Genomic DNA, 26848 nt, shown 5'->3' on the forward strand with positions numbered 1-26848 from the left:
AGTCCTGTGCTTCATGCAAATGATCGTTAGGACTGGCTATGTGAGAACTTTCAAAGTAGCACAACTGTAAGTTAGCTCCGGGTTCCATAACTTCATCCACTATATGTATTCATAAGTCCCCAACTTAGAAATACCTACTGTGTATGGGTATATGTATATGGGGCTTAGAATTGGGAAGGGAATACCAGGGAACTGTGAAATACATGTACCATCTTCATGGAGCTTATGATCTAGCAGACAAGATGAGACTTGCTTACACTAGATATCTCCCATCCAAGTACCAACCAGGCTTGACCCTGCTTAGCTTCCAAGACCAGACAAGACCCATCAAGTTCAGTATGGTATGACTGTAGGCTTACATTGGATAGCTAAGATATATATGTATATATATAGAGAGAGATTGTAGTATCATTATAGTATTAAAGATGTAATTAAGGCCCAAGGAAATGAAAAGTTTTCAATACAATAAAATATATTGCTTCAAATGTAATTGCAAGACCATCTAGCTTTGTAAAATAAATAACTTACTACTACTTGGCTGTTTGTGTTGGCTGCAGTATTTTTGATATTCTTATGCATTCAAATATCAGTTATTTTTAGGTTTATCTCTGAGGACCATTCATTATGGAAAGACCCAAGACAGACTTCCCCTTTTAGAAAAAAAAGACAAAGTAGATAATGCAAAGCCCTCTTAATACAAACACCCAGAAATGATTAGTATAACATAAATCTCTTTAAATTGATGATTGGTAAAAGACAATTGTGTTGTTCAAAGAAAAAATAATAATGCATTGGTGTATATACAGTGTATGTAAAAGCAAAATGTGTGATAACAATAACACAAAGGTTGGGAAAGGGTATATGGAGAATAGTCTTTAAGGTTTTGTGGGGGCTGGGAGGAGAGGGTTACTGTGTATGTGTTTGTTAAAGGGGAACGTTTGATGTCCTGTTCCTTATTCTGTCTTATTCCTTTGTGATAGGGTCCCTCACTGAACCTGGAGCTAGGCTAGCAGAGATACACTTGTCTCCCCACACCTAGTTCTGGGGTTACACATGCATGCAACCACATCTAACTTTCTTACTTGAGTGTGGGGGATTTGAACTCAGATTGTCACACTTGGACATCAAGAGCTCCCACTGGCTGAACCATCTCTCCAGCCTTGTTTAAGGTTCTTATGCTATATGTGTGAAGTAATACAGTATCACTTGAGGTAAACAGTGTTACCCTAAAGCAACCTCTAAAACAATGCAGTACTGAAAAAAGGTATAGTGGTTCATGATTGTAATCTCAGCAATTGCGAGACTGAGGAGGATAATTGCTGTGAGTTTGAGGAAAGGCTGGCCTACATAGAGAGTTCTAGGCCAGCCAGGGCTACATAGTGAGATGATGTCCAAAACTAAACCCCAATCAATAAAAAAAATTAATTAAAAATATAATGCAATAATGATTTCATTAGTAACACAATAAAGGAGATAAAATAGAATCAAGAAATACGTTCAAGTGAGTCATGGCCTGATCATGTCCACAGGAAATCCCACAGGACCTACAGAATTTATTAAGAGAAGTGAGTTCAGAGAGAGACTGCACAATTCCAAGTCTATATTTTTGTAAATCAACATGCAAAATGCTAACAAAAAAAATTAAAACACTAGGAAATAAAAATGTAAATATGTTATTTTCTTTGACATCAACAATGCTAAATCCAGAACTCATGAGGCCCTAGCCCAACCTGAGTAGTTGGCAGTTCATGGCTCCTAGTAGATGGAGACTCATTTCTATTCGCTGCTGTAGCCACTGATAAGTTGCCCATTCTCCAGTAAATAACTCCACACCCATGTTCATGCAAGCAACTGTACTAAAACCCTGTGTGTCATGGCTCATCAGATAAAAGCACAGGCTGCTCTTCCAGAAGACTCAGGTTCACAACCACTATAACCCCAGTTCCAGGGTATCCGGCGCCCTCTTTTGGCCCTGCAGGCACTGGTCATTCATATAGTGAACAGACATTCATGCAGGCAAAAATACCATACACATAAAAAAAAATGAAAACAAAACAAAAAAAACCAACAAAACCCATTTTTTAAAAAATTACGTATGTCTTAGTTAGGGTTCCTAATGCTGTGATGAAACACTATGACCAAAAAGCAAGTTGAGGAGGAAAGGGTTTATTTGGCTTATGCTTCCATATCACAATTCATTATCAAAGGAATTCAAGACAGTATCTCAAGTAGGACAGGACCTTGGAAGCAGGAGCTAATGCAGAGGCCATGGAGGAGTGTTGCTTACTGGCTTGCCCCTCATGGCTTGCTCAACCTGCTTTCTTATAGAATCCAGGACCACTAAACCAGGGATGGCTCCACCCATAATGGGCTGGGCCCACCCTGATCAATCATTAATTAAGAAAATGCTCTACAGGCTTGCCTACATCCTGATCTTATGGAGGCATTTTCTCATTTGAGGCTCCCTCCTCTCAGATGACTCTAGCTTGTGTCAAGCTGACATCACACTATCCAGCACAGTGTGTACTTTAGAAAGATGGGAACATAAAAGGAAGACTTGTTGGAAAGAAAAGGGGATAGAGGGATTGTGAAGGGGATAAGGGGGAATTGGGGAGTAGCTATTATCAAAACATTATATACATGCATGAAATTAGCAAAGAATAAATTTAAAAAATACTTTTAGAAAAGTTGAACCCTTAGTACGTCTGACAAAAGATATAAAGGCTAGCATGCTGAAAGCTCACAGTGAGACGGCTCCTCTGGTAACCCTGCTTGTTGTTAAGCCTGGTGACCTGTGTTTGAATCCCCAAACCAAAACCCCCATGGTGGAGGGGGGAAATTCCTGCAAGTTGTTCTCAGACTTACACACACACACACACACACACACACACACACACACACACACACACACCAATAGAAATTTTAAAGTTCTATAAAACACTTCTTATAGAAATTATAAAAGACTTACATCAAGGCAGACAGGATGTTTGGGTTTTGAGAAGACTTAACATTACTTAGATATCTGTAGCTGCAGGTTTTCCTGTGCTTGCCCAACACCAAGGTCCCACAGCCACTTACAAAATTCCTATGTCCCACCTGGTCCTGCAACCACTCAGACCCAAGTAAACACACAGAGGCTTATATTATTTATGAACTGGATGGCCTATGGCTCAAGCTTCTTGCTAGCTAGCTTTTATATCTTAAATTAGCCTATAACTATTGTAACTGGAAGTTTACCTGTGTCCCACCCAGTCCATGGCTGCTCAGACCCAAGAAAACACACAGAGGCTTATATTAATTAAAACTGCTCAGCCATTAGCTCAGGCCTGCCACTGACTAGCTCTTACATTTAAACTGAGCCCATTTTTGTTAATCTATATGTTGCCACGTGTTCCGTGGCTTTACCTGTGTGTCATTACATGCTGCTCCCTGGACACGAAGGGTTGGTGTCTCCTGCCTCACCCTTCCTCTTCCCAGAATTCTCCTTGTCTGCTTATCCTACCTACACTTCCTGCTTGGCTACTGACCAATCAGCATTTTATTAAACCAGTGTACAAAAAGCATTATCCCACAGCAGATGTCAGTTGTTTCCTGAGCTGACCTACAGTTATAACACCCTTCCAGTGGGGATTTCAGTAGGAAACTGGTGTGCTAATTCTATAATTCAGTAAAAAGGCACTGAATTGAAGAGTCAACTTTGAAGGTAATTAACAAAGATTTACACACACAACATGGTTCAAGACTTGTAATGAGGAGGGAATAACAAGTTGATAAACAGATGAAGCAATAGAGTGGGGACACACACTCACACACACTTAGTCCTGGCTCAGGATCCTATGAAAATACTACTGGATATCTACCTGTGCTGAGAGATATGTGTGAGAGGTTAGCTGTCAGGGAAGGAAAGGTTGATATGACAAAGCTCACCTGACTTTGATCCCTAGGGCCCACGTGATGGAAGGACAGAACTGATTTCTTCAGGTTGTCCTCTGACCACACAAACGCCATGGCATGAATGCGGTCATGCAGACACACACACACACACACACACACACACACACACACACACACACACACACATACGGTAAATAAATAAACAAATAAACGTTTAAAAAAACTTTTAGCGAAAAGGAAGGGTTGGGAATGTCGATTTAGACTTCTGGAAAAAATATTCTGAGAAATAAATAGCACCTGCTCAGGAAACTACAGTAGTGAGCTCTTGGGGATAAAAGTTTGAGACAGTCTCATGTAGCCCAGGCTAGCCTCCAAATGGCTATGTAGCTAAGGGTGCCCTTGAATTTCTGGTTCTCCTGTTGCTACCTCCTGGGTGCTGGGATCACAAACATGCATCACCGTACCTGCCTTTAATACAGGCCTTGGATGCAGGCCATGCTGAGGACAGAGGAAAGGATGTGGAAGCATCATCAGACTTGGGATGAGTACAGTAACCGGCTCCACATTCACTCCTCCATTAACTGTTCTGTTTTCATCATTCACTCATTTCTTCACTTTTTTAAGATTTATTTTTTTTTATTTGTGTGTATGTATATGTCTATGTGAGTGTCTGCCTGTGTTGTGTAGGTATTCAAGAGGGCCTGAAGATGTGGCAGATCCCCTGGAGCTGGAGTCACAGGTAGTCATGAGCCACCTGATGTGGGTGCTGGGAACCAAACTCAGGCCCTCTGGAAGAGCCGCATTGACTCTTAAACACTGGGCCATCGTTTCAGCACCAACTTTGTTTTTTAACCTCCCATCACAACAGGGAGGTCTTCACAAGGTTCTGACAGTGGAAGGAGATCCCCCACTTGCCAGCATGTTCTGCAGGGCCACAATGACTGAGTCTTCTCACAGGAACATTTTGGAAATGCACCGGTCCTTGTTGACCAGATTGGACTGCTTGCCCTGTTTTTCCCTTACTTGTCTGGCTAATTGTTGCTCATCCTTGAACTTTTTCATGGTGGCACTTTTTCAGCAATTACAATTAGACAGCAATGTCTATCAATCCCAGCTGTGTCCGTCTGGTTTGTCTACTACACTCTGTACACCATGTTCCAGGAGCAGAAGCACTCCAGATGTGTAGAAGGGCCAAGCAGAACTTACAGCAGTTATCAGCCTTCAGAAAAAGAGTGTCCCGTGCCAAATCTGTTACCTCTGCAATTGCAAAGGCAGGACATGTCCTGTGCAAGGCAGGGCTTCTTAGGCTCCTTTGCTTCCAAGGTTTCAGAATGACCCATGGCAGGGCCTGCCAGTTATCTGGGGGAGGAAAACAGACTATGTGATCTCACAGGACCCCGCCATTAAAGAGCAGGCTTGAGGCAAACAAGAGAAGGGGAGCTAGATGCCTTTTCCCCGGGGGAAGTCATAAGTCCCTGGAGATACTGATCTGTGGCTGGAGACTGTCCATCTGCAAATGATGTAATAGTGCTCTCAGAGGTCCAAAAGTCCAAGCATAGTTCAGGCTTTCTCAGCAGGAGGGAACGTTTTATCAAAGATCAGGCCTAGTATTTTTTACTGGACTCTTCATTCTGGTTTGCTGCCAAATGTTCTTAAGGTTATTTGAATTGATTTGTATGGTTGTTCCTCCCCACCCCACATCATTGCTCCATCCCTAAGTACCTTCCAAGCAATGTAATATATAGCAAAGTACCACAGACACAGATTTTAAAGTTTGGCAACATTGAGCTAAACACATGGAACTGCCAAGCTGCGCGAGCACACACACACACACACACACACACACACACACACACACACACACACACACACAAATAAATAAATAAATAAATGTAATTTTTAGGTAAAGCCTTAGAATAGAAATTTAGAAGATCATATAAAGATGAATGTGTAAAAGCAATCCTCTTCAATGGAATTAATACCATGGTCTGAAAACGGTGTGAACAGGCTGCTGTTCACACCGGTGGGTTGTAAATGACGTGCCATTTGCTCTGCTGCACTTGTAGACAGAGCAGCAGTTCCCAAAGTATGGTTCCTGGACCTACAGGGCCTGTACCATCTGACACTTGGAAATACAGGTTCCTGGGCTCTGCCTCAGACCTACCGGCTCAGTAGCTCTGGATTGGAGCCAGCTAGTTTTAACCAGTTCTTCAGGTAGGTCTAACACACATAACTCCTAAGCATCACTGAAAACGAGGACCCAAAGTGACAAGAGGCAGGAGACAGCAGAGCAGTGATCCCACAAAGCAATGGTGAGTGAGCTTGCCCTGGGAAACGAAGCTACAGCCAAAACACCAAATCCAGAACCAATGGACACTGCACTTGCAAATAACAGCACTGGATGGATCCTGGTCACGGAAGAAGGAACTCTAAAAGGTGTGAGTAAGCAATTAATAAGAAAAGGGATGGAAGATCAGCATTATGAAAACCAGAGAAAAATGTTCTCACCAGCTGGTAATCTTGGCCCGAACTGTCGTTGGCTCTTAGAGTTTCCTTCAAGAAGAATCCTGGTAGAGTACTTGCTAGCATGTCCAAGGTCCTGAGTTTGATCCATAGCACCAAAGAAGAGGAAGAGGAGGAAGAAGAGGAGGAATCCTCAGAGGTCCTAGTCACAGTTAATTTTCTGTTGCATAATAGAATATCTGAGACTTGCTGGTTTATAGAGTCAAAGTTCATTTAGCTTGTGATTCTGTAACCTGGGACATCCTGTCAAGGACTATCACCACCTACTCTAAACTATATAATGCATTTGCAGCTATATGTGGGATAGTTGTATAATGTTAAGGGGAATTATGATCTGGTTATTGTTTTCATTTAGCATGATGTGAGGAGATGAGATTGTGTGTCAAGTTGACAAGATGTGGACTTAGGATGGATAATCTTAGTTGTCAACTTGATTATATCTGTAATCAACTAAAATCCAAGCAGCCGGGCACATCTGGGAGGGATTTTCTTAGTTGGATCATCCGAGCCACACCTTCTGGTGGTAACCCACATAAAAGGACATGGAAGAAGGAAGCTTCTGCTTCTTTGTGTGCTTGCCCTCACTCCGACTGGCAAGTTTGTCTGTTCTATTCCTGAGGCATTCCTTTGCTGGTATTAAAAACCCAATTCTTCAGGATTCCAATGTAGACTGAAGACTGGCAGATCTCTGGGACTCCAGGACCAGAATGAGATGCTGAGATATCCAGTCTTCATGGACTGAACAATTACCTTTCTATCAGGAGATAGCCATTAATGACTACATTTTTTAAAAATAATTTATTTATCTTTATTTTACGTGCATTGGTGTTTTGCCTGCATGTATGTCTGTGTAAGGGTGCAAGATGCCCTGGAACTGAAGTTACAGACAGTTGTGAGCTGCCGTGTGGGTGCTGGGAATTGAACCCAGGTCCTCTGGGAGAGCAGCCAGTGCTCTCACTCACTGAGCCATGTCTCCAGCCCTGATGACTACATTTTAATTATTGCTAACATGTTCTCCATTGTAAAGCCTCTCAAATGATAAGTCCTAAATGTTTTGTCTCTACGTGTGCAATGAACACTGAGAGTTGAAGGAATCCTAGAGGAAAATACTTCAAGACTTAGAAGATGTGAAACAGCTTGTTGATAACAATCCCTTAGTCTGAAAATGACATAGAAAGCAGTGGCCCTGAAATAAATAGGTGGATTCCCAGTCAAGCCATTTCAAATTAAAACCAGCTGGACTTAAGTAAAGGTGTTCTAAAAAGAAGTTGGGCAAGCACTGTGCAACCGGAGACCAGGGGAGATAAAGAGGTGAGGACTAGGTGGGTGGAGCAATGGCTCAGCAGGTAGCAGCACTTTTCTCGTGGAGAGGACCCTGGTTCAGTTCCCAGCATCCATGTAGTGGCTCACAACCACCTCTAACTCTAGATCCTAAGTTTCAAGGGATCCAACACCCTCCTCTGATCTTCATGGGCATCAGGTGCACACATAGTACACATACAGTCAGGTAAAACACTTCGACGCAGACAATGAAATAAAGAAATCCAATAAGAAAAACAATACAAGGAATCAAACATTTGGGGGTGGAGAAAATGGCTCAGTGGTTAAGAACACTGGCTGCTTGTCCATAGGACCCAGGTTTGATTCCCAGCACCCACATAGTGGTTCAAAACCATCTGTAGCTCCAGTTCTAGGGGATCTGACAAGCTCTTCTGGAATCCCTGGGCACCAAGGATACATAAGGTTCACATATATTCAGGCACAGATTTTGTGGGGTTTTTTGTTTGTTTGTTTTTTGAGACAGGGTCTCTCTGTGTAGTCCTGGCTGTCCTGGAGCTTGCTGTGTAGATCAGATTGGCTTCTAACTCAGAGCTCCTTCTTCTTTTGCCTCCCAAGTCCAGGGATTAAAAAGAAGTCAAATACAAGTATAAAATCCCCAACTAGAAATGGCCGACTTTTTGGGCTCTCCATTTGTTTCTAGGACCTCAGATATCACCTTCTAAAACGCCTCATCCCCACAGTACACAACCCTCCCACCACAGCCAGTTTTAGCAGGAGCCTTGTGGTGTGGGACCAACTCCAGCTATCGGGAGAGCAGGCCCATCTGGAGCGGTCTGTCTTTGGGACAGTTCGCCTTGTGCCTAGTTCCTTCTGAAAATGCGATGGTGATCAGAGTAGCTGACTATATAGAGAGAAATCAAACAAACTGAACTAAATTACACCAGGAGGTTTAGCTCCAACGTGTTATTGAAAAGAAGTGTTTATCCATCATCCTTTCATTTGTTTGTTTTAGACAAGGTCTCACCTTGTAGCCCTAGCTGGCCTTGAACTCACTATGTTGGCTAGCTTGGCCTCAAACTCGCAGAGCTCTGCCTGCCTCTGCCTCCTGGGTGCTGGGATTAAAGGCTTGGGCCTCCATACCATACCTACCCATCATTCTTTCTACATGTGTCTGAGCATCTAGTATTTCCAGGCATTGTACTAGGATCAGGAATACAATGTTGAGCAAAGTAACCTCTACCCTCACATAGCTCAGACTGGAGATGGTAAGACATACACTAATTATATAATATCAATACAAACTGCCAAGGAGGCCATAGAGTACCAAAGGGAAGACCGCAGAACCTTAGGACTCAGGTTACCAAATCAAAAGCAAATCAAGGCTTTTCTGGCAGGTAACGTGGCAGTCGGCAAGGAAGGCTGGTGGGAGGTAGTCGGCTGAGAGTGGGGTGGTGCTCTGTGAAGAAGCAGGGGCCGTGCTGAGTGGCAAGGGGGAGTCATCCAAGGAGAAGACATCTAGAAAGGCAGCTAGGGCAGACTCTGGGAAAGCCTTCTAGGCTTCTTAGGCATTGGCGGTTTTACTGTGAGAGCAGCAGGCTGCCTAGGAAGAGAAAGGTTGTTAAGGATGCACGGCTAAGAATTATGCTGGTTGCTGGCAGTGGCATCCAGGGACACCAATCTGGAGACTATGGATCCAATACAACAATGTGACATCCCTCAAACGATCTTGATCCAGAATGGAGAAAGAGGAATAGCTTTGAGAGGTATCATGAGCTTAGAGATGGATGGGCAATGGAGGGTAAAGGAGAGAGAGTATGTGGATGATTACTGGGTATCTAACTGCGCTGAATGGCTGGCATTTAAAGAAGACTCCTGGAAGACTTGTAGATGATGGGTGGGTGTCCTTCCTCATCACATCCAAGTGTTTGGACCCGGAATCTATCTTATGGGCCCCGGGGGAAGCTCTGCCCTACCGACTAAGCTATTTCTTATGTTCCCATAAGACACCCACAAATAAACCCCAGTCTTCTCATCTCTCTCCCCTCTCACGCACTTTCTAGGCACCACGTGTCCAACCCCCATATCTGTTGAACATGCAAACATCCGGGTCAAGAATTACAGTGTGAACTCCAGGGAGAGGTATGTCTGTAATTTTGGTTTCAAACGGAAAGCCGGCACATCCACGCTGACTGAGTGTGTGATAAACAAGAACACAAACAGTGCCCACTGGACAACTCCTAACCTCAAGTGCATCAGTAAGTACCCGGTCCCCACGCTGTCCCCCTGCCTCCTGTCAAGGCTGAACAGAGAGGAGAGATGAAGAGTAGGATCTGTGGGAGCCAAAGAAATCCGTGCTGCCATCTGGGGCTAACTAAACCAGTGGGACACGAAACAACCCCTCCTAGGGTGGGAATACAATGGGTGCTGGGTTCTGTCACCCGATTTCGGTTCTTATTCCTAGCTCTTCCACGTACCCATTTTGTGTCGTTAGGCACATCCCTTAGCTTGCTTCTTGGAACTCTGCTTGGTCACCAGAAAATGAACCTGGTAACAACACTGGTTTGTAGAGTTAAGTGGGAGCTGGTAAGCGTTAACTTTTATTACCACCAGTGTTTGTTTTGGCATGATCGCAGCCAGAGGATTGGCTATGGTCTAGGGTGTGTGCTCAAGCTGCCCTGTGGGATCTCTCACAAGGCAGAGGGCCACAGGAAAACATGTACTGTCCTTGTTTGCCAGAACCAGGAAGTTGGGCAGACCTAACAAACGGAATATCCCTGGCTTACTCGACAGTGTTGTGTCCAGTTAACACTCACGAGCAAAGGTGAAGCTTGTAAGAATCAGCGTTTCTAAAAACTCACCCACGGTCGTGCAAAGGCCAACATTCCTGGGGTAGAAGCCACTTGGTGGTGCTTCCAGGAATCCTAACCCCCATTCTGCTCCCTGGAAAAATGAAAAGTGACCCATAGTCCTCCAGGAGAGTACTGTTCAGACAGGCCCCCACTGCATGTCTAGGACGCAGCTAGCAGCAGCGAGGGCAGGGTCATTCAGGACTTCTGTGGACATGCCCTGCTCCATCTCCTGGGAAGTCCTGGAAGAGCCAGGCTTTCTCTCGGGCTGTCAGATCGCCTTCATCCTCCCCCCACCCCACGCCCTCACCCTCCTCCCACAGCTTCAGGAGGAGTTTAGCAGAGGGAAGGGAAGGAGGGGGTCCTGACACCTGTTTACCTGCATAGTCTGTGAAGGAATGCTACAAGCTGGGGACCTGGCCTTCACAACATGATCCTGGGGGCCACATTCCAGATCCAAACCATAACACTCAGGTTTCCTCAAACCCCTACATCTTTTGGTGAAGGAATCCAGGATGGACAGTTACTCTGAATAGGGGCAAGAAGGTAATGAGGAAAGAAAGAGGCTGCAATTGGGATATTTTAAAATTATTTATTTGGGGAGAGAGCATCACAGTTTGTGTGTGGAGGTCAAATCTGCAGGAGGTGTTTCTCTTCTTCTGCCATGTTGGGCCCAGGGATTTGAGCTCAGGTCTTCGGGCTTGATGGCAAGCATGTTCACCCACTGAGTCCTCAGGTTTTTTTTCTTTTTGAGATATGTGTGTGCTCTTGTTTATGTGTATGTGCATATGTGTTGTATTTGTATACACATACACGTGGGTGGGCAGCGTGCATTCGCATATGTGCCCATGCATGTGAAGGCCAGAGGTCTATCTTAGGATGTCCATCTCTGTCACTCTGCCTTATTTTTGGAGACACCGCTTCTCACTGGACCCAACAGGCACTGATTGGCTAGTCGCTGACTAGCGACCTTTGCAAAGCTGTCTCTCTCTACTCCCTCCCACCAGCACTAAGGTTGCCGATGTGTGCAGTCATGCCCAGATTTTTACAACAGTGTTGGGGATCAGAACTCAGATCCTTATGCTTGCGTGACAGGCACTTCACTGACAGCCATCCCTCTGGCCTTGTAACCAGAATTTCAGAACCCAAAGGCTGGAGTCCAGAATCTTTAAGTCTCATCTGGTCCAAAGGTTTTGCTCCTTGGTCGTTTTCCCGCCAGCAGCTCCCTTTGCAGTTTCCCCAGCTCCTGTTCACTGAATGATACGCTCTCTATATAAGTGGACTCTGCTGAGTGATATCTTATTTTTCCTGTGAGAAACTAGTATGGTAAAATTGAGCTGATAGCACATATATCATTCCCTACAAAAACTATTTGATGACTGACCTGTGGAAAATACTAGAAAAGCAGTTCACAGTCTGTGCATTTGAGTTGGGAAACCGGTATTCATTTCCTGTGTTTCTAGCCTTGTCTCAGGAAGCCAGAAATGGATGTGCACTGATGCACCGATTATTTTTATCTGTAGCTAGTTCTGAAACTGCCCCAGATTCTGCCCTCAAAATCATAAATGCCATGTGACTATCCTCTCTCTAGGAGACCCCTCCCTGGCTCACCAGAGTCCAGTGCTACCTTCCACAGTAGTGACGCCAAAGGCGATGACCCCACAGCCAGGGAGCCCCTCCCCTCCTGAAAAAGGTAGGAATACTGGGAAAAATGTGAAAAACTATCATCTAGGATCCATTCCCCTACCATAGATACCATGGCCCACTGCTGACGATTGCTGCAAACCCAGGCAACAGAACTTGATGTTGATGTCAAGATTCAGAACTTATAGTGACTTAGTTTTTTCAAAGTTACTTGATATCCAGAATTCTTAGTGGCTTAGAATCTACCATTAACATATTAGACCATAGTTAGCTGTAGACACTCACCATTGTCAAGAACTGAGGAGCACCTGAGATTTTATCTCACTCCTTTCTCTTTCTCTTTCTCTTTCTCTCTCTTTCTCTCTCTCTCTCTCTCTCTCTCTCTCTCTCTCTCTCTCTCTCTCTCTTTCTTATTTCTTTCTTCCTTTCTGTTTTCTTTCTTTCTTTCTTTTTTGTTTTGTTTTTTGTTTTGTTTTTCAAGACGGCTTCTCTGGGTAGCCTTGGCTGTCCTGGAACTCACTCTGTAGGCCAGGCTGGCCTGGAACTAAGAGATCTGCCTGCTGGGATTAAAGGCATGTGCCACCTGCCTGGCTCTCATTTGTTTCTTAACCTGTATCAACATTATTCATGGGCTTTCCCACATGGCACAGGGAAGCAGGAGCATCAACTCATTATCTCTCAGGCTCATAGGGGCAGCAGGATAAGTCAGAATAGACCCCCGTATGTATAGCAACTATGCTGTGCCCAGGAAGCCTGGGCTCATAGAACCTTAATGTCTTATAATTGGCAACAAACATGCGTGCCTGTTCTTTGCTCCAAGGTAGGTACTGTCTCTTTCTTCCAAAGCACTTGGTATTATACATGTCCTTGGCAAGACAATCCAAAGAAGGGGTGGGGTGGGGGGTGAATGGGACCCTCTTTTGGCAAGATGTGAAACAGTGTGAGGGACTCATTGGAGACATTTTTGGTGGTGGGTTGAGACAGGTCTCACTATGTAGCTCTGGTTGTCCTGGAACTCACTATATAGACCAGGGTGGCCTCGAACTCACAGAGCTCCGCCTACCTCTGCCTCATGAGTGCTGGGATTAAAGGCATGTGCCACTCTGCCCAGCTTCCCAATCTTCATCATTAGCAATTTAATTTGGATGCTTGTTCTACTTTCTTTTCTGTTGCTGGGTTAAAAAATCCCGACACAAGGCAACTTCAAGGAAAAAGGGTTTGGTTTTTCTTACATTTCCAGGTGATAACCATCCCTGGGAAAGTCACAGTGGCAGGAGCTGGAAGCAGCCAGTCACATCCCAGCCACAGTCAGGAGCAGAGAGACAGGAATGCATGCATGTTCACTCGCACGCCCATGCTTGGCTCAATTTCTCCACTCTTCCGACAGTACAGGAGCCCATGCCTATGGTATGGAGCCATCCACAGTGGATGAGTCTTCCCACATCAATTAATTTCATCAAGACAATCCCGAAGAGACATGCTCACAGGTCAAACCAGTGCAGACAGTTTCTCGTTGAGATTCCCTCCCCTTGGGTCGAGTTAAAGCTAACCATCATACTGCTATAATACAAAAACATTGCATGGACATCACCCCTCTCCCCATCCCAGCCTTCCTTCTTTTCGTCCTTCCTTTCTGACAGGGTCTCTCTATGTATCCCTGGCTGGCCTCAAACTCACAGTCATTTTACCTCAGCCTCCAGGCATGTGCCGCTGAACCCAGCTCACTGTTTTGTACTCCGTTTGAGTGTTAGGTAATCTCCTCAATGTCCTCCTCACCGTTTGTCTCATTGTTAAGAACATTTACGACCCATGCTCTCCACCCTACGATATTCTCGTTTTCTATGAAGTCTTAGTGTCACATCATCCACTTTGTGGTTTCTCCCTGTTCCCTCCTTCCACCCCCAATTATGGGAAGCTCTGTTTTCAATCATTCTGAATTGCTCAATTGGTCACAACTTCCAGTGTGCTGAGTCTCAGCCTTTGATACACAGGAACTCGCTGAAGAACTCTAGTTGGTCTGGGGAAAGATCTGAGGATCAGCAGCTTTGGATGCTTCCCAGGTGGTTCTTAGGCATCCCGGGGTGAGGACTTCGCTTCTAAGGAGGATAGAGAGGTTTGTGAATTTCATGCCATTGCATAGCATAGACGGCTCTAGCTCAAAAAATTAACAATGAAATAAGGCTGGGGCTGTAGCTCATTGGTAGAATGCTTGCCTAACATGCATAAGGCACTAGGTTCAACTTCCTATACTATTAGGAAACAATAATAATAAAATAAAATAAAGGAGGGTCTTCTCTGCTGAATAGTTGCATGTAAACAGAAGAAAGTGGTAGGTACTTGATCCATTTAAGACAGAAGCGATTCCCAAGCTCCTTTGGTATGAATCACACAGTGTTTACTCAAGAGACAAGAATATTCAATTAGTCACTCTTGGTCTTGCCTTTGTGTCCCAAATGCTTGGTTAGATGTTCCTCGCTGAGACAAAAATGTGCAGACACAGCCCATCAGTGGTGATGCATGCCTTTAATTCCAGCACTTGGGGGACAGAAGCAAGCAGATCTCAGTGAGTTCAAGGCCAGCCTGGTCTACAAAGTAAGATCTAAGACAGCTAGGACTGTTATACAGAAAAACTCTGTCTCAAAAAAAAAAAAAAAAAAAAAAAACGTGCAGACACAGCCTTGGACACTAACTGGGATGCTCATGGGTGCTCGTATATGAATGATCTGCAGGGCTCATAGTTTGTGGAGGGAGCGATACATCTGAGTAGTACCAATGGACTGAAGGGTATACTCACATCTTATACGGTAGATGGCTAAGAGAGTGTGGGAACAGGACACCATGCTCCTGGAGCACCAAGATGCCAGCCTCCCAGCATGCTTTCCTCAGCCTGCATTTCCCAGGTGTGATATTCGTCACAGTAGAAGACCCATGTTCATTTGAAAGGGAATAGAAAATAGGGAATGGGTAGGCCACTTTAGAGTTTAGGGGCATCCATCTACCAATGATGAACAAGGAAGACAGGTACCGAAACCCAGGCATCCTCATGCCCGCAGGAACTAAATCAGAATCCTCTCCTCACATACTGCCTAGGGCATTCAGGGGACCTGGATTCCTCTTATTTCAAGATGTCATGTCAACATGTCAAACAGAGTCAGGTATGGTGGTACACACCTTTAATCCCAGCACTCAGGAGGCAGGGGCAGGGAGCTGTGTGTGAGTTTGAGGCCATCCTGGTTTACATAACAAGTTCTGGACCAGCCAGGGATACATGATAGACCCTGTCTCAAAAAAAAAAAAAAAAAAAATTTTAAAGGAAAAACTAGCATCCTAGCTGTCTTTCACAAATACAATTCCACCTGCATTTTGGCATCAAGGCTTTGAGAATATAAGATACTTTCTTCGGAAAACAGGCAGATCTGCTCAATCTCTCAAGGGTTTTGTTTTTTTGTTTTGTTTTTAATGCACATAATAAACAAACTCTTTACGAGTTATCAAAAGTCCCACGGACCAGTGGATAGCTATGCCACCTACTTAGAGGACAGTTTGCTGGGAGTAGGCTGGCCAGGACAGGCTCCCTAAAGTGGGTCCCTTGGTTCCAGACACTAGTCTGAATTTTGATGTCTGTCTTGGAATTTCCTGCAGAGCCAGAAGCCTTATCTCCCAAATCAGATACCACACTGGCCACAGAGACAGCTGTTGGGCCAGGCTCCCGGCTGACAGCATCCCAACCAGCTTCTGCAGGAACCACAGGGACAGGCAGTCATGAGTCCTCCCAAGCCCCATCTCTGGCAGCAACAATGACCTTGGAGCCTACAGCCTCCACTTCCCTCAGGATACCAGGTTAGCCCAAGCTCTGCACAAGGACAGGCCAGTTCCCCCACAGACAGCTTCTGAGACCTGGGTTGAGATCTTGCAGGAGGGCCCTGCATGAGCTTTGGACCACTCAGGCTCAAGGCAGAACTGACTGAGTGGTCCCTTCTCCTGCTGCCTACCATTGTGCTTATTTGTCTCTGTGATTCCCCACTGTAGGGATAGCCAGGAAGGAAACCCCACTTCTCAGATGTGACATGGCTTATTGACGTGCATGCCAGAGAATGGCAGGGACATTTGACAGTGTGGAGTGTGGTCTGGGGGGTAGAGAAGCCACTGGCAATTATTTCTCTCTAAGGCATGGCCAATGCTCAGCAGCAAGTTACCCCTGTTTGTTTTCGCTAAGACCGGTTTGGTTATGTCAGCTCCGTGTCCTTCATGTTCTAAAATGGTAGCTAATCTCTCCAGCTTCGTGAGAACCTAGTGCTCTTGGGGCTCCATCCCTGACTCAGCTTTCCTCTCTCCTCTGCAGAGGTTTCTCCAAGCAGTTCCAAAATGACCAAAGGTGAGTATTGTCTTTTGTCTGATGTATTTATAACCAGGGACTATAAAACAGACCCAGCACGCTCATCAGCCTGTTCCAGGCCACTCCAGCACAGTCACCAGCACTATACCTTTGCCTCTCTGAAATGTCTGCATCAGACAATAACTTGTATAATACCCTGTTTATGGAATTTGTCATTGGACATGATTACTTATCATAAGATCAGTAGCTTCTAACTGTCACACTAGTGGTGTACAAGGGAGTTAGTACACCACAAACGAGTTTGGTGGCTCAGCTACTCACAGGTTAGCCCCACCAGGCTCCACTCACACCCAGGGTACATTAGGAAACCACAGGAGCCTGCTGCCGCCACTCAGACAAGGCTATTCCGCCAGAAGCTTCGCAGACCTCACAGGCTGGAGCACTGTGCACTGTCCAGAGAGATAGTCCAGACCGCTCTGTCCAAATGGTTTCTGTTGATAAAAAGATATGGAGCATTACAGTTAGAAGAAAAACAAAGAGGCTGTGCAATCAATGGAGGAGGGAAACAGAAAAGTGATTGTGAAAAGGAGGAAGAGAGACTTTAGAGAAAGAAAAGAGCAGGGGAGAAGGGAGGGCTTGGGCGCAGCTCAGTGACAGTGCACTTGCTTGTCAAGGCCAAGGCCAAGCTTGATCTCCGGGGCCATAAAAAAAGGTGTGGAGTGCAGAGAGCAGGAATCTAATCCTTTAGCCTGGCAAACTTTAAAAGGAACAAAAGGCACTAGAGAGATGGCTCAGTAGTAAAGGGTACTCACTGCTCTTCCAGAGGACCAGAGTTCAGTTCCCAGCACCCCAGACAGGCGGCTCACAACTGCTTGTAACTCCAGCTCCAGGGGATACAACAGCCTTTTCTGGCCTGTGGGTACCTGCATACTTGTATGTATGTACACATAAGTTTGTATGCACACACACACTTTTAAAAGAATAAAATATTCTTTTTCTTTCTTTCTCTTTCTCTCTTTCACTCTCTCTCTCTCTCTCTCTTCCTCCCTCCCTCCCTTCTTCTCTCCTATCTCTCTCTTTTTGAGACAGGGTTTGTCTGTGTAACAGCCCTGGCTGTCCTGGAACTTACTCTATAGACCAGGCTCTCCTCAAACTCACAGAGATCCCCAGCCTTTGCCTCCCAAGTGCAGAGATGAAGGTGTGTGCCACCACTGCCCAGCTCTATTTTCTATGTGTAAGTTTTCCTGCTGGAGAATGGCCCACTGGCTTTTTGGTCCTATTTTACCATCACTAAGTAACATCTGGGAAGCAGATGTAGCTTTAGATATATTAGCAGTTTATTAGTTACAGTGATTTTGTAAATGACCAAATGAAGACAGGCCTGCTGGTAAAGGTCTGTATTCTCAGGTACTCAGGAGGCTGAGGCAGGAGGATTGCAAGCTCAAGGCCAGCCTGGACAACTCAGTGAAACCCTATATCAAAATGAAGCTTGTAAAGAGGACTAGGGATATAACAGCTCAGTAGTAGAGTACTTGCTCAATCCTCAGCACTGCAAAAAGAAAAAAAAAAGTAGATAGATAGGCAGATAGATGTGTGGATAAATAGATAGATGATAGATAGATAGATAGATAGATAGATAGATAGATAGATAGATAGATAGATAGATAGATAGATAGACAGAGATGAAAGCCGGGCAGAGATGGTACACGCCTTTAATCCCAGCACTCGGGAGGCAGAGCCAGGCATATCTAAGTGAGTCCGAGGCCAGGCTGGTCTACAGAGTGAAATCCAGGACAGGCACCAAAGCTACTCAGAGAAACCCTGTCACAAAACAAAAACAAAAAACAAAAGATAGATAGATGATAGATGAAAACAAGACATTTTAGAAAGGCCTTTGAAGAGTACTTTATTGGAAAAACTCACTTAATGACAAGGACATATAAACAAAAACATATTCATGATTTAAGAGAACAACATATAAGAATTAGGCAAACTAGCCGGGCGGTGGTGGCACATGCCTTTAATCCCAGCACTCGGGAGGCAGAGCCAGGCGGATCTCTGTGAGTTCGAGGCCAGCCTGGGCTACCAAGTGAGTCCCAGGAAAGGCGCAAAGCTACACAGAGAAACCCTGTCTTGAAAACCCAAAAAAAAAAAAAAAAAAAAAGAAAAGAATTAGGCAAACTAATTTTTCTCTATGACACATAGTACATTAATCTTTCTACATAGTTTTGAATTTTTTGTTTTTCAAATTCTTAATAATTTGCACATGGTCTGAAAATCAAAAATTAAACAGCATGGGTGCATATGCCTGTAATCCCGGCACTCAGAAGGCTAGGGCAGGAGGATTACTGTGAGTTTAAGATCTGTCTGGGTTACATAGTGAGTATCAAGACCATTGTGGCCACATAGTAACACCATACCTCAAGAAATTTAAAACAAAAAACAGTCCAAAGTTAGCACAGAATGAAGAGAATGAAGGTCTTGCCTCTGACTCAAAGCCCTCCTGGAGATAGACAGCAGCAAACTCCTTTGCTTCCTTCTGGTTGGCTGTGTAAAAACAAACGCACACAGGAACAGTGGAAGGATAGGTATTTCACCCTCTTCACTTACAGGCTGTCCTGATTTCCTTTTTGTTGCTGTGATAAAACACGCTAACCAAAACAACTTGGGTAGGAAAGTGTTTATTTGGCTTATACTTCCAGGTCACAGTCCATCACTGAGGGAAGTCAGAGCAGAAACTCAAGCAAGAAGCCAAGGAGAAATGCTCCGTGCTCATTCACTCTCTGGCTCATGCTTTGCTAGCTTTCTTTAAAGTTTCTAAAAATGTTTTTCTAGAAGACTATTTCTTATTATTTTTAAAACTCTCTGTGTGTGTGTGTGTGTGTGTGTGTGTGTGTGTGTGTGTGTGTGTGTGTGTGTGTGTGTGTGTGTGTCTGAGGACGCACACATGCATGCACAAGAGGGCAAGTGCTCTGGAAGGCCAGAGGCATCCCAACCTCCTGGAACTAGAGTTGCAGGCAACTGTGAGCCACCTGATGTGATGCGCAGAACCAAACTCAGATCCTCTGAAAGAGCAGTATGTGCTCTTAACTGCTGAACCATCGCTCCAGTCCCATTGGCTAGCTTTCATCTACAGCCAGGACCACCTGACCAGGGTGCTTTACACAATGGTCTCGACCCCCTTCATCAGTTGACAGTCCAAGAAATCCCCCATAGACATGCACACAGGCCACCTGATCTAGGCAATTTCTCAATTAAGGCTTCTCCTCTCATGACTCTAGACGGTATCAAACTGACAATGAACGTTCACCAGGACACTGACATATCTTAGCAATTCTCCATATCTGCACATAAAAACCACCTTCTTCTCTTTAATGGCTACAGAATATTCTACCTCCATATAGACACAATTTATTTAGCCAATTTCATCTTTGGACATGTGATTATTTACTGTCTTGAGTTATATTACCAATAGTAACTAAGTAGAAACTTGGGTGCAATTATACTTAGTGGATGAAAATCGACATGTAAAATTTTCTATATAAAGCTTCGAGCAATTTAGGTTCCAATACTTATTTTTCCAGGTCATGGCTTTCATGACAAAGATAATTCTATGCAAGGGATGGTGAGAAATATAAAGGTTTTTAAATTTTAAAAATCATTTTATGTATAAATAAGGTATTCTTCCTTAAACATAGACATGAAGATGCTGAATTATGAGAGAAGTCAATTGGTTAGTAAAGAAATGAAAATGGGACATTAAAAGTTCTTATTATCTGCTAATAAAGTGCAAATTGAAATTATAACCAGTCTGGTTTTGTAAAAGTATTTGTGACAGTGTCTTCAAAGTTTGCCATTTACACTATCCATCCCAGCCACCCAAGATCTTTGAATACCCCACCATTCATTTGCATAGTGTAGATACTCATTGGCTCCTTGGGCACAGGGTGGGGTGCTTTTTCTTCAAGAATGAGCAATCAGCTAAGCGCATCTCTGTAAAGCAGTATTGACAGTGTTCAACCATAGTGATTGCTTAGTCAATTAACTGATAATCAACCCTCTGTTATTTTGTTTTATTATTTTAGTTTTATAGTAAGGATGGAACAAAGGGCATGCTAGATAGGTACTCTTCACTGAGTTGTATCCTCAGTCTATAATGATTAAAATAAGTTATACAAATGGTTCTCACTTTTATTTTCTTTTAAAATTTTTATTTTTATGTTATATATATATGTACCTGAGTGAATGTTGAAAGTGTACTTTGTGCATACAGGAACCTGCAGAGGTCAAAAGAGGGCATCAGATCCCCTTGGAACTGATTTTAAAAGATATTGGGGTTGGGAAGATGACCCAGTGGGTAAAGGCAATTGCCATGCAATGTAAGGACCTGAACTGCTGTGTGGGTTCTATGAACTGGACCTGGATCCTTGGCAAGAGCAGTATGCACTCTTACTCACTCAGCTACCTCTCCAGCCCCAGCTATCACTATTTTTAAAAGTTGTTCTTGCTTATTTGTTTGTTTGCCTTTCAAGACAGGGTTTCTCTGTCTAGTCCTGGCTGTCCTGGAAGTTGCTCTGTAGACTAGGCTGGCCTCAAACTCACATAGATCATCCACCTGCCTCTGCCTCCAAGTGCTGGGATTAAAAGTGTGTGCCACCACCACCAGCTTAAAAGTTGTTCCTTTTAATTCGACAGAAAACAGCCAATAGCTGATGCTCAATAAATACTGAATGAGTTAGCAAATGAGTACCAGAACTTAAAGACTTGAACATTTTAATAGTGAGGAAATGTGGTTTCGTTGTCTTAATTATCAAATGCTTCATTTGACAGCCTTTCTTGCCAAGGACTTATTCAATTATCCCAGTATCTTCTCTCTGATCTTTACCTAGGTGGTTATTAAAGACTCCTGGTTTTATTTTTAAAAAATCTTCATTATTGGACTGGAGAGATGTCTCAGTCATTAAAGCCTAGGCTCACAACCAAAAATATTACAGTTCGGTTCCCAGCACCCATGGCTGTCTCTCCAGCCAGTTTTAAAAAAAATCTTCATTATTAAGTGTGTGTGTGTGTGTGTGTGTGTGTGTGTGTGTGTGTGTGTGTGTATCACTTGTGGGAGTGGGTTCTCTCCTTCCACCATCTGGCTCCCAGGGATTGAACCCAGGCTGTCAGGGTTCCCAATTGTCACTGAACCCAATGAGCTAGCCTACCAGCCCAAGACTCCTGACTACAGACTCCAAGCCCAGTGTGACACCTGCAATAGCACTTACGGTGCTGGACTGGTTCACTAGGAGTGAAAGGTTACTTTCCAGAATGGTACTGGGCCTGAGTCTTTTCCACATGTGACATGAGTTTGTCGTCATCGACAGGTTCTGTCTGCATTTGATGGGAACCGTCATTCACCTACTTGTCCAGTGAAAACTGAAATCTTTACAAGTGATAGTCCTAAGTTGCTCTGAAATACTGATTTCTGATCTTCACAGATCCTAGGGTTGGGAAGAGGGCTTAGTGGGTAAAAGCAGTTGCCACGCAAGTGTGAGGACCTGAGTTCAACTCTCAGAACCCATGCAAAGCTGGGTATGATAGCTCACATCTGTAATCCCGGTGCTTCTAAGGGGAGATAGGAGGAGGCAGAGATTTAAGACCCCCTACAAGATCTTGGGCCAGCGGCCTGACTTCACAGTAAAGAACAACAAAGAAACCTGTTTCAAACCTGAGGTTGTCCCCCAATCTCCTCACATGTGCCCTCTGGCCTCCCACTGTGGTCCAAGCACACCCATGTACACACACACACACACACACACACAGAGAGAGAGAGAGAGAGAGAGAGAGAGAGAGAGAGAGAGAGAGAGAGAGAGAGAGAGAGAGAGAATCACCTTAAATTTAATTTATGAAATTTTAAAAGCTAGGCTAGCGCAATCCTTTTTTGGGTATCTGATTTGAATACAATAGTTCTTTTATTTATTTACTTTTCAGTCCTAAGGATAGAACCTAGGGTCTCGCTGCATGATAGACAAGTACTCTAACTACATCCTCAAGTCCTGAGCTCAACTCTTCTTACGAACCTAGGACAGTAAGAGACAAACAAAAAAGCCTCAGCCAGAAGTAAAGAGCAGATGTTCATCTTCCAGCACCTGACGCAGATTCACGGTAGTTTTCCTGCAGGACTGGCCTGGTCTGCCTGGGTCCTGCTAAGGAATTTGTTCCCCCTGTGTTCACACACAGGGATTTCATCAACCTCCATGAATACTGGCCCTGGCTGTCTCTGCTGCCTTTTCCATCTTAGCCCCAACCGACACTGTGGGCTGAAGAGGAAGTGAGGCCAGCGGCTCTCACGGCCTCCTGTACCATAGTCATCGGCTCTCCTCCATCATTTCCTCCCTCCCCTCTCCTTTCTCACATCAAATCTCCATTTCTTCCTTTTCCCTCCAGAAAGGGTGGAGAACTTGCCAGATGATCTGTTAATTCCTTGTCTCAGACATCTGGTTTCAATTTCTTGTCCAACATTGCATGGATGTAGTTGAAAAAGAAACTGGGGTTAAGTCACCAGTTTTGTGCTATCACTGGCCTAGGAGCCTCCTTTCCTGATGATTCTGCAGTTGTTTCTTCTCATTCCAAAAGCAATAGGAAGAGCATTGTGAAAGTAGAACTACTACTTCCTACCACTAATTCCTCTTTTCCAGTAAGTCACTCCTTGGCAGTAAAGGGGTACAAAGCCTACCAGTCAGTGTGAAGACAGTTTACATGCAACACATCCTTCAAAAAAAAATCCAATCTGAGACTTCAAGATATCTTTCATTAATTTATTGTGTTCCCTAATGTTTTTGTAACAATTTTGCCATGATGATTTTTTACTTTCTGTAAAGATGTCTTCTTTCTGTGATTTTACTGCTTCTTATGACTTTAGTGTCGTTTCAAAACTCCGAGGGCAACAAAAAAGAAACAATTTTAGTGAAAGTAAAGATTATCTACAGTCTCATCATGACTTAATATTTTGTACCCAACAGCCATTAGACTCAAGAGTTTTCTGTGCATGTGGTTGCGACTTGTTGGAGATTACTTTGAGTGTATTTCAGCCAGCTTTCCTATTTAGTTTATACTTTTGAGATTTATTTTTATTGCTTTTAATTATATGGAAGGGAGTATGTGCATGTGAGTGCAGGTGCCCACAGAAGCCAGAAGAGGGCATCCAATCCCCTAGAGCCGGGGTTACAGGCAGCTGAGCTGCCCAGTGTGTATGGTGAGAACCGAACTTCAGCCTTCTGTAGAAGCAGTATGTGCTCTTGATTACTGAGCTTCTCTCCAGCCCCAAGAAATGTTGATAATGGCAAGCTGGCTAGAAGGGCATCTGTCCTAGGCAAGAATGGAAATTACCAGCAATTTACCGATTCCTGGCAGTGAATGGCCTCATGGGACTTTCAAGCGGTGCTAGCTTAGTTCTGTTCTTTTTCAGTGGCCATCTCCACATCGGTCCTGGTCCTTCTGGTTGGTGCAGGAGTTGGGGTTTTCCTTGCCTGGTACATCAGATCAAGGTGAGTGGCACAGGAGAGCTGCAGGACCCAATTCTTCCTTTCCACCAGAAAAGAGATTTGCCAGTCAACAAACTGGCTTTTGATGAGCTGACCTAGGTTTCTGATTTCTAGTTTCTGTCTCACACAAAACTGTTTACTTAATCACAGCTTAAAAAGCTGTTTATCCTTTAGAAGATTTTATATGAACCATGGAAGACAGCACTGACCAAGATACATAGGGCCTAAAACTCGAGGGAACTCCAAGACAGGTAGACACACAGACAGAATACAGAGCCTCTGCCTGCTCCTGCTGTCCTCGAGCTCATTACTATATTTGGTTAATGCTAAACGCTAAGAACTGCTTTTAAGGCCTCGTGGCTATCCAGCCACTTTCGTCAGTATCAAGTCTGGTCTAGCCAAGTCCCAGTCTCCTCTCCCCCTCTCTTCCATGCTGTCTGTGCTGGTTTTTAGCAGAGGGTTGGCAGTCTGGTGTGAGAGTGGGATGGCGTGATTTGTTCCAGCAACATTGGTAAACCCCTGGTGGATGGATGGTGAGGTTGAAAATAAGATTAAAGTTCTTGCTATCTGCATATCTGAGCATCCTAGGTTTTCCTAATCTCTGAGCAACACAGATCTCTGAGAGCCAGGCTGGTGTCTGCTAATGTGACACCCTCGATACAGGGCTTGCATGTCCAATAAGAAGTATGTTGGCCGGAGACTGGCCCTGGCCTCTTTTCAAAGCCTGTGAATAAACTATTTTGCAGGCAAGCTTCTCGGCCGCGTAGTGTTGAGATGGAAACCATGGAAGCAGAGCCAATGAGTGTGAGGACCAGCAGCACTGAGGATGACCCAGGAACCTAACCTCACAACCTCCAAAGCCCAGGGAAACCTGCCCCGCTGAGTCTAAAGAGAGGACCTGAAAGCCGAGGCGCTGTCAGCTACGGAGCTCCCGGACCCAGGGAGCTGGGCATCAGGAGAAAGCACATCGTGATCATAAAAGGCCTCCGGAATGATCTGTTTTACTGTGTCTGGGTGTCTCCCATATGCACGCCTGTGTTCTCCAACATCTGGAAGGACACCACCACCCTTCCAGCTGGCTCGGCATCGAGGCCGACTTCCCCAAGTGCAAGCAGCTTGAGCTCTCCTGGGAGACTCTCACAGTCTCCATAAAAGCCTCTAACTTCACTCCAACGTCAACTCAAAATAGTGGACAGTGGTTCTCAATCTGTGGGTCATGACCCCCCTTTGGGGTTGTCAAATGACTCTATCAAAGGGGTCACATATCAGACATCCTGTGTATCAGGTATTTACATTATGATTCATACAGCAGCAAAATTACAGTTGTGAAGTCATCATAAAAATAATTTTATGGTTGGGGGTCACCACAAGATGAGGAATTACACTAAAGAGACACAGCATTAGGAAAGTTGAGAACTGCTGTGGTAGACTCTCTTCCCTGTCCCCGCCCTGACTTACAGTTTACAGAGCTCAGCAACACACCCGAAGCTCCCACTTCTCTCCAGGGCTCCTCTGGCACGGGGGATGTCTATAAAGAAGACCACAGCTGCTGAAGACTTAGCTGCTTTGCACCTATTGGAAAAGAGCAGAGGAAGGCAGAGGAGACATTGAGCCAATAAATCCTTTGGTATAGGATTTGTGACAAAAACTGAACTCAGTGACCTCTTACACATACATATATATATAGACTTATATTTATACTTCCTTTTCTGTTATATCTACACATAGTGTATGATTTATATTTGAAAATGCCTTGTATAGACAAAATAAAATATCTATTTTCGGTACAAAAACATATTAAAGTTATCAACAAAGAGAAATGTTCCACCAAGGAAAAAAGGAGAAAGAGGATTAATAAGATATCTAATGTGATTAAACTCAGGTTTTCTTTCAAAAAAAAGAGGAATGGGAAAGCCCTCGCTTAGAGCTGGCACAGATTACAGCTTTGGCAGGATTTCTAACCAAATTTCATGGTGAGTAGAAGCAATATATTCTAAACAATGGTAAGTCTGAGCTCAGCTAGCATAGGATGCATGCATATTCCTGCTCTCTCTCTCTCTCTCTCTCTCTCTCTCTCTCTCACACACACACACACACACACACACACACACACACACACACACATACACACACACATATGACAACTATTTCTAAAATCATAGGACAAATTCCACCTCTTCGTTCTATTCATTAATTTATTGTTATTATTATTATTAATCTATTGCAGAGCAATGGATAAAAAGAGGGCCTCACCCATGTTAGGCAAGTCATATCCACTGAGTCATATCCCCAATCTCCTACCTCCTAAATTTACAGATAAAAAAGAAATTGTAGCCTGGAGAGGTTGACGTGCCCAGAGTCACATAGTTCAACTACTGCCACCACTGGGACAGAACTGGGGTGGGAAGAGGGGTGGGAGAGGAGTTCCGGTTATGAGTCAGCTGCCAACTGGTCCTCCTCCATGCCCCGGAAAGGGGAACCACCATATGCATTCAGGAGGTGGGTTAAGCACCTGATTCACAAGCTACCATTGCTCACTGACTTCTACCAGTCATCAATTCACGTGGGTTCTTTCATTAAAACTAAAAGAAGCCTTTCCATATAGCTCACTTGGGCTTCCTCACAGCATGGTGGTCTCTGTCTAGTCAGGCTGTTTACATGGTGGCCCACACAAAGTCAAAACTGCCAGTCCCCTTCAAGTAGGTAGGCCAGAAACAGACCTGTATAACTTTGCTAGCTATCTATAACCTTTGCTATGTATTGGTCAAAGCAAGTCACAAACCAGCCCAGATTCAAGG

The 26848-nt window shown here is 44.3% G+C and overlaps 1 protein-coding gene and 1 long non-coding RNA gene across 9 annotated transcripts in view; both read left to right on the top strand.

Moving 5' to 3' along the window:
- The window catches only part of Il15ra (interleukin 15 receptor subunit alpha), a 30068-nt gene extending 4118 nt beyond the window's left edge, over nucleotides 1–25950 (top strand). For 2 of the 8 annotated variants that reach the window (XM_042278160.2, XM_006990188.4), the window contains exons 2-7: nucleotides 9759–9953; nucleotides 12136–12237; nucleotides 15831–16028; nucleotides 16531–16563; nucleotides 23975–24053; nucleotides 24797–25950. In XM_042278160.2, coding sequence (XP_042134094.1) covers nucleotides 12198–12237; nucleotides 15831–16028; nucleotides 16531–16563; nucleotides 23975–24053; nucleotides 24797–24893 — 447 coding nt within the window. In that variant the 5' untranslated portion in view covers nucleotides 9759–9953; nucleotides 12136–12197 and the 3' untranslated portion in view covers nucleotides 24894–25950. Of the gene's footprint in view, nucleotides 1–9758; nucleotides 9954–12135; nucleotides 12238–14179; nucleotides 14302–15830; nucleotides 16029–16530; nucleotides 16564–23974; nucleotides 24054–24796 lie in introns of those variants that run through there. The other 6 variants (XM_076572849.1, XM_076572847.1, XM_076572846.1 and 3 more) reach the window with 5 other exon arrangements.
- On the top strand, nucleotides 16570–19457 carry LOC143273389 (uncharacterized). The gene is made up of 2 exons (XR_013051473.1): nucleotides 16570–18512; nucleotides 18701–19457. It is a non-coding gene; the product is annotated as an uncharacterized LOC143273389 (long non-coding RNA).
- Nucleotides 25951–26848: the final 898 nt, after the last annotated feature.

This window comes from Peromyscus maniculatus, chromosome 5, assembly GCF_049852395.1.
Source record: "Peromyscus maniculatus bairdii isolate BWxNUB_F1_BW_parent chromosome 5, HU_Pman_BW_mat_3.1, whole genome shotgun sequence".
Lineage (NCBI taxonomy): Eukaryota > Metazoa > Chordata > Mammalia > Rodentia > Cricetidae > Peromyscus > Peromyscus maniculatus.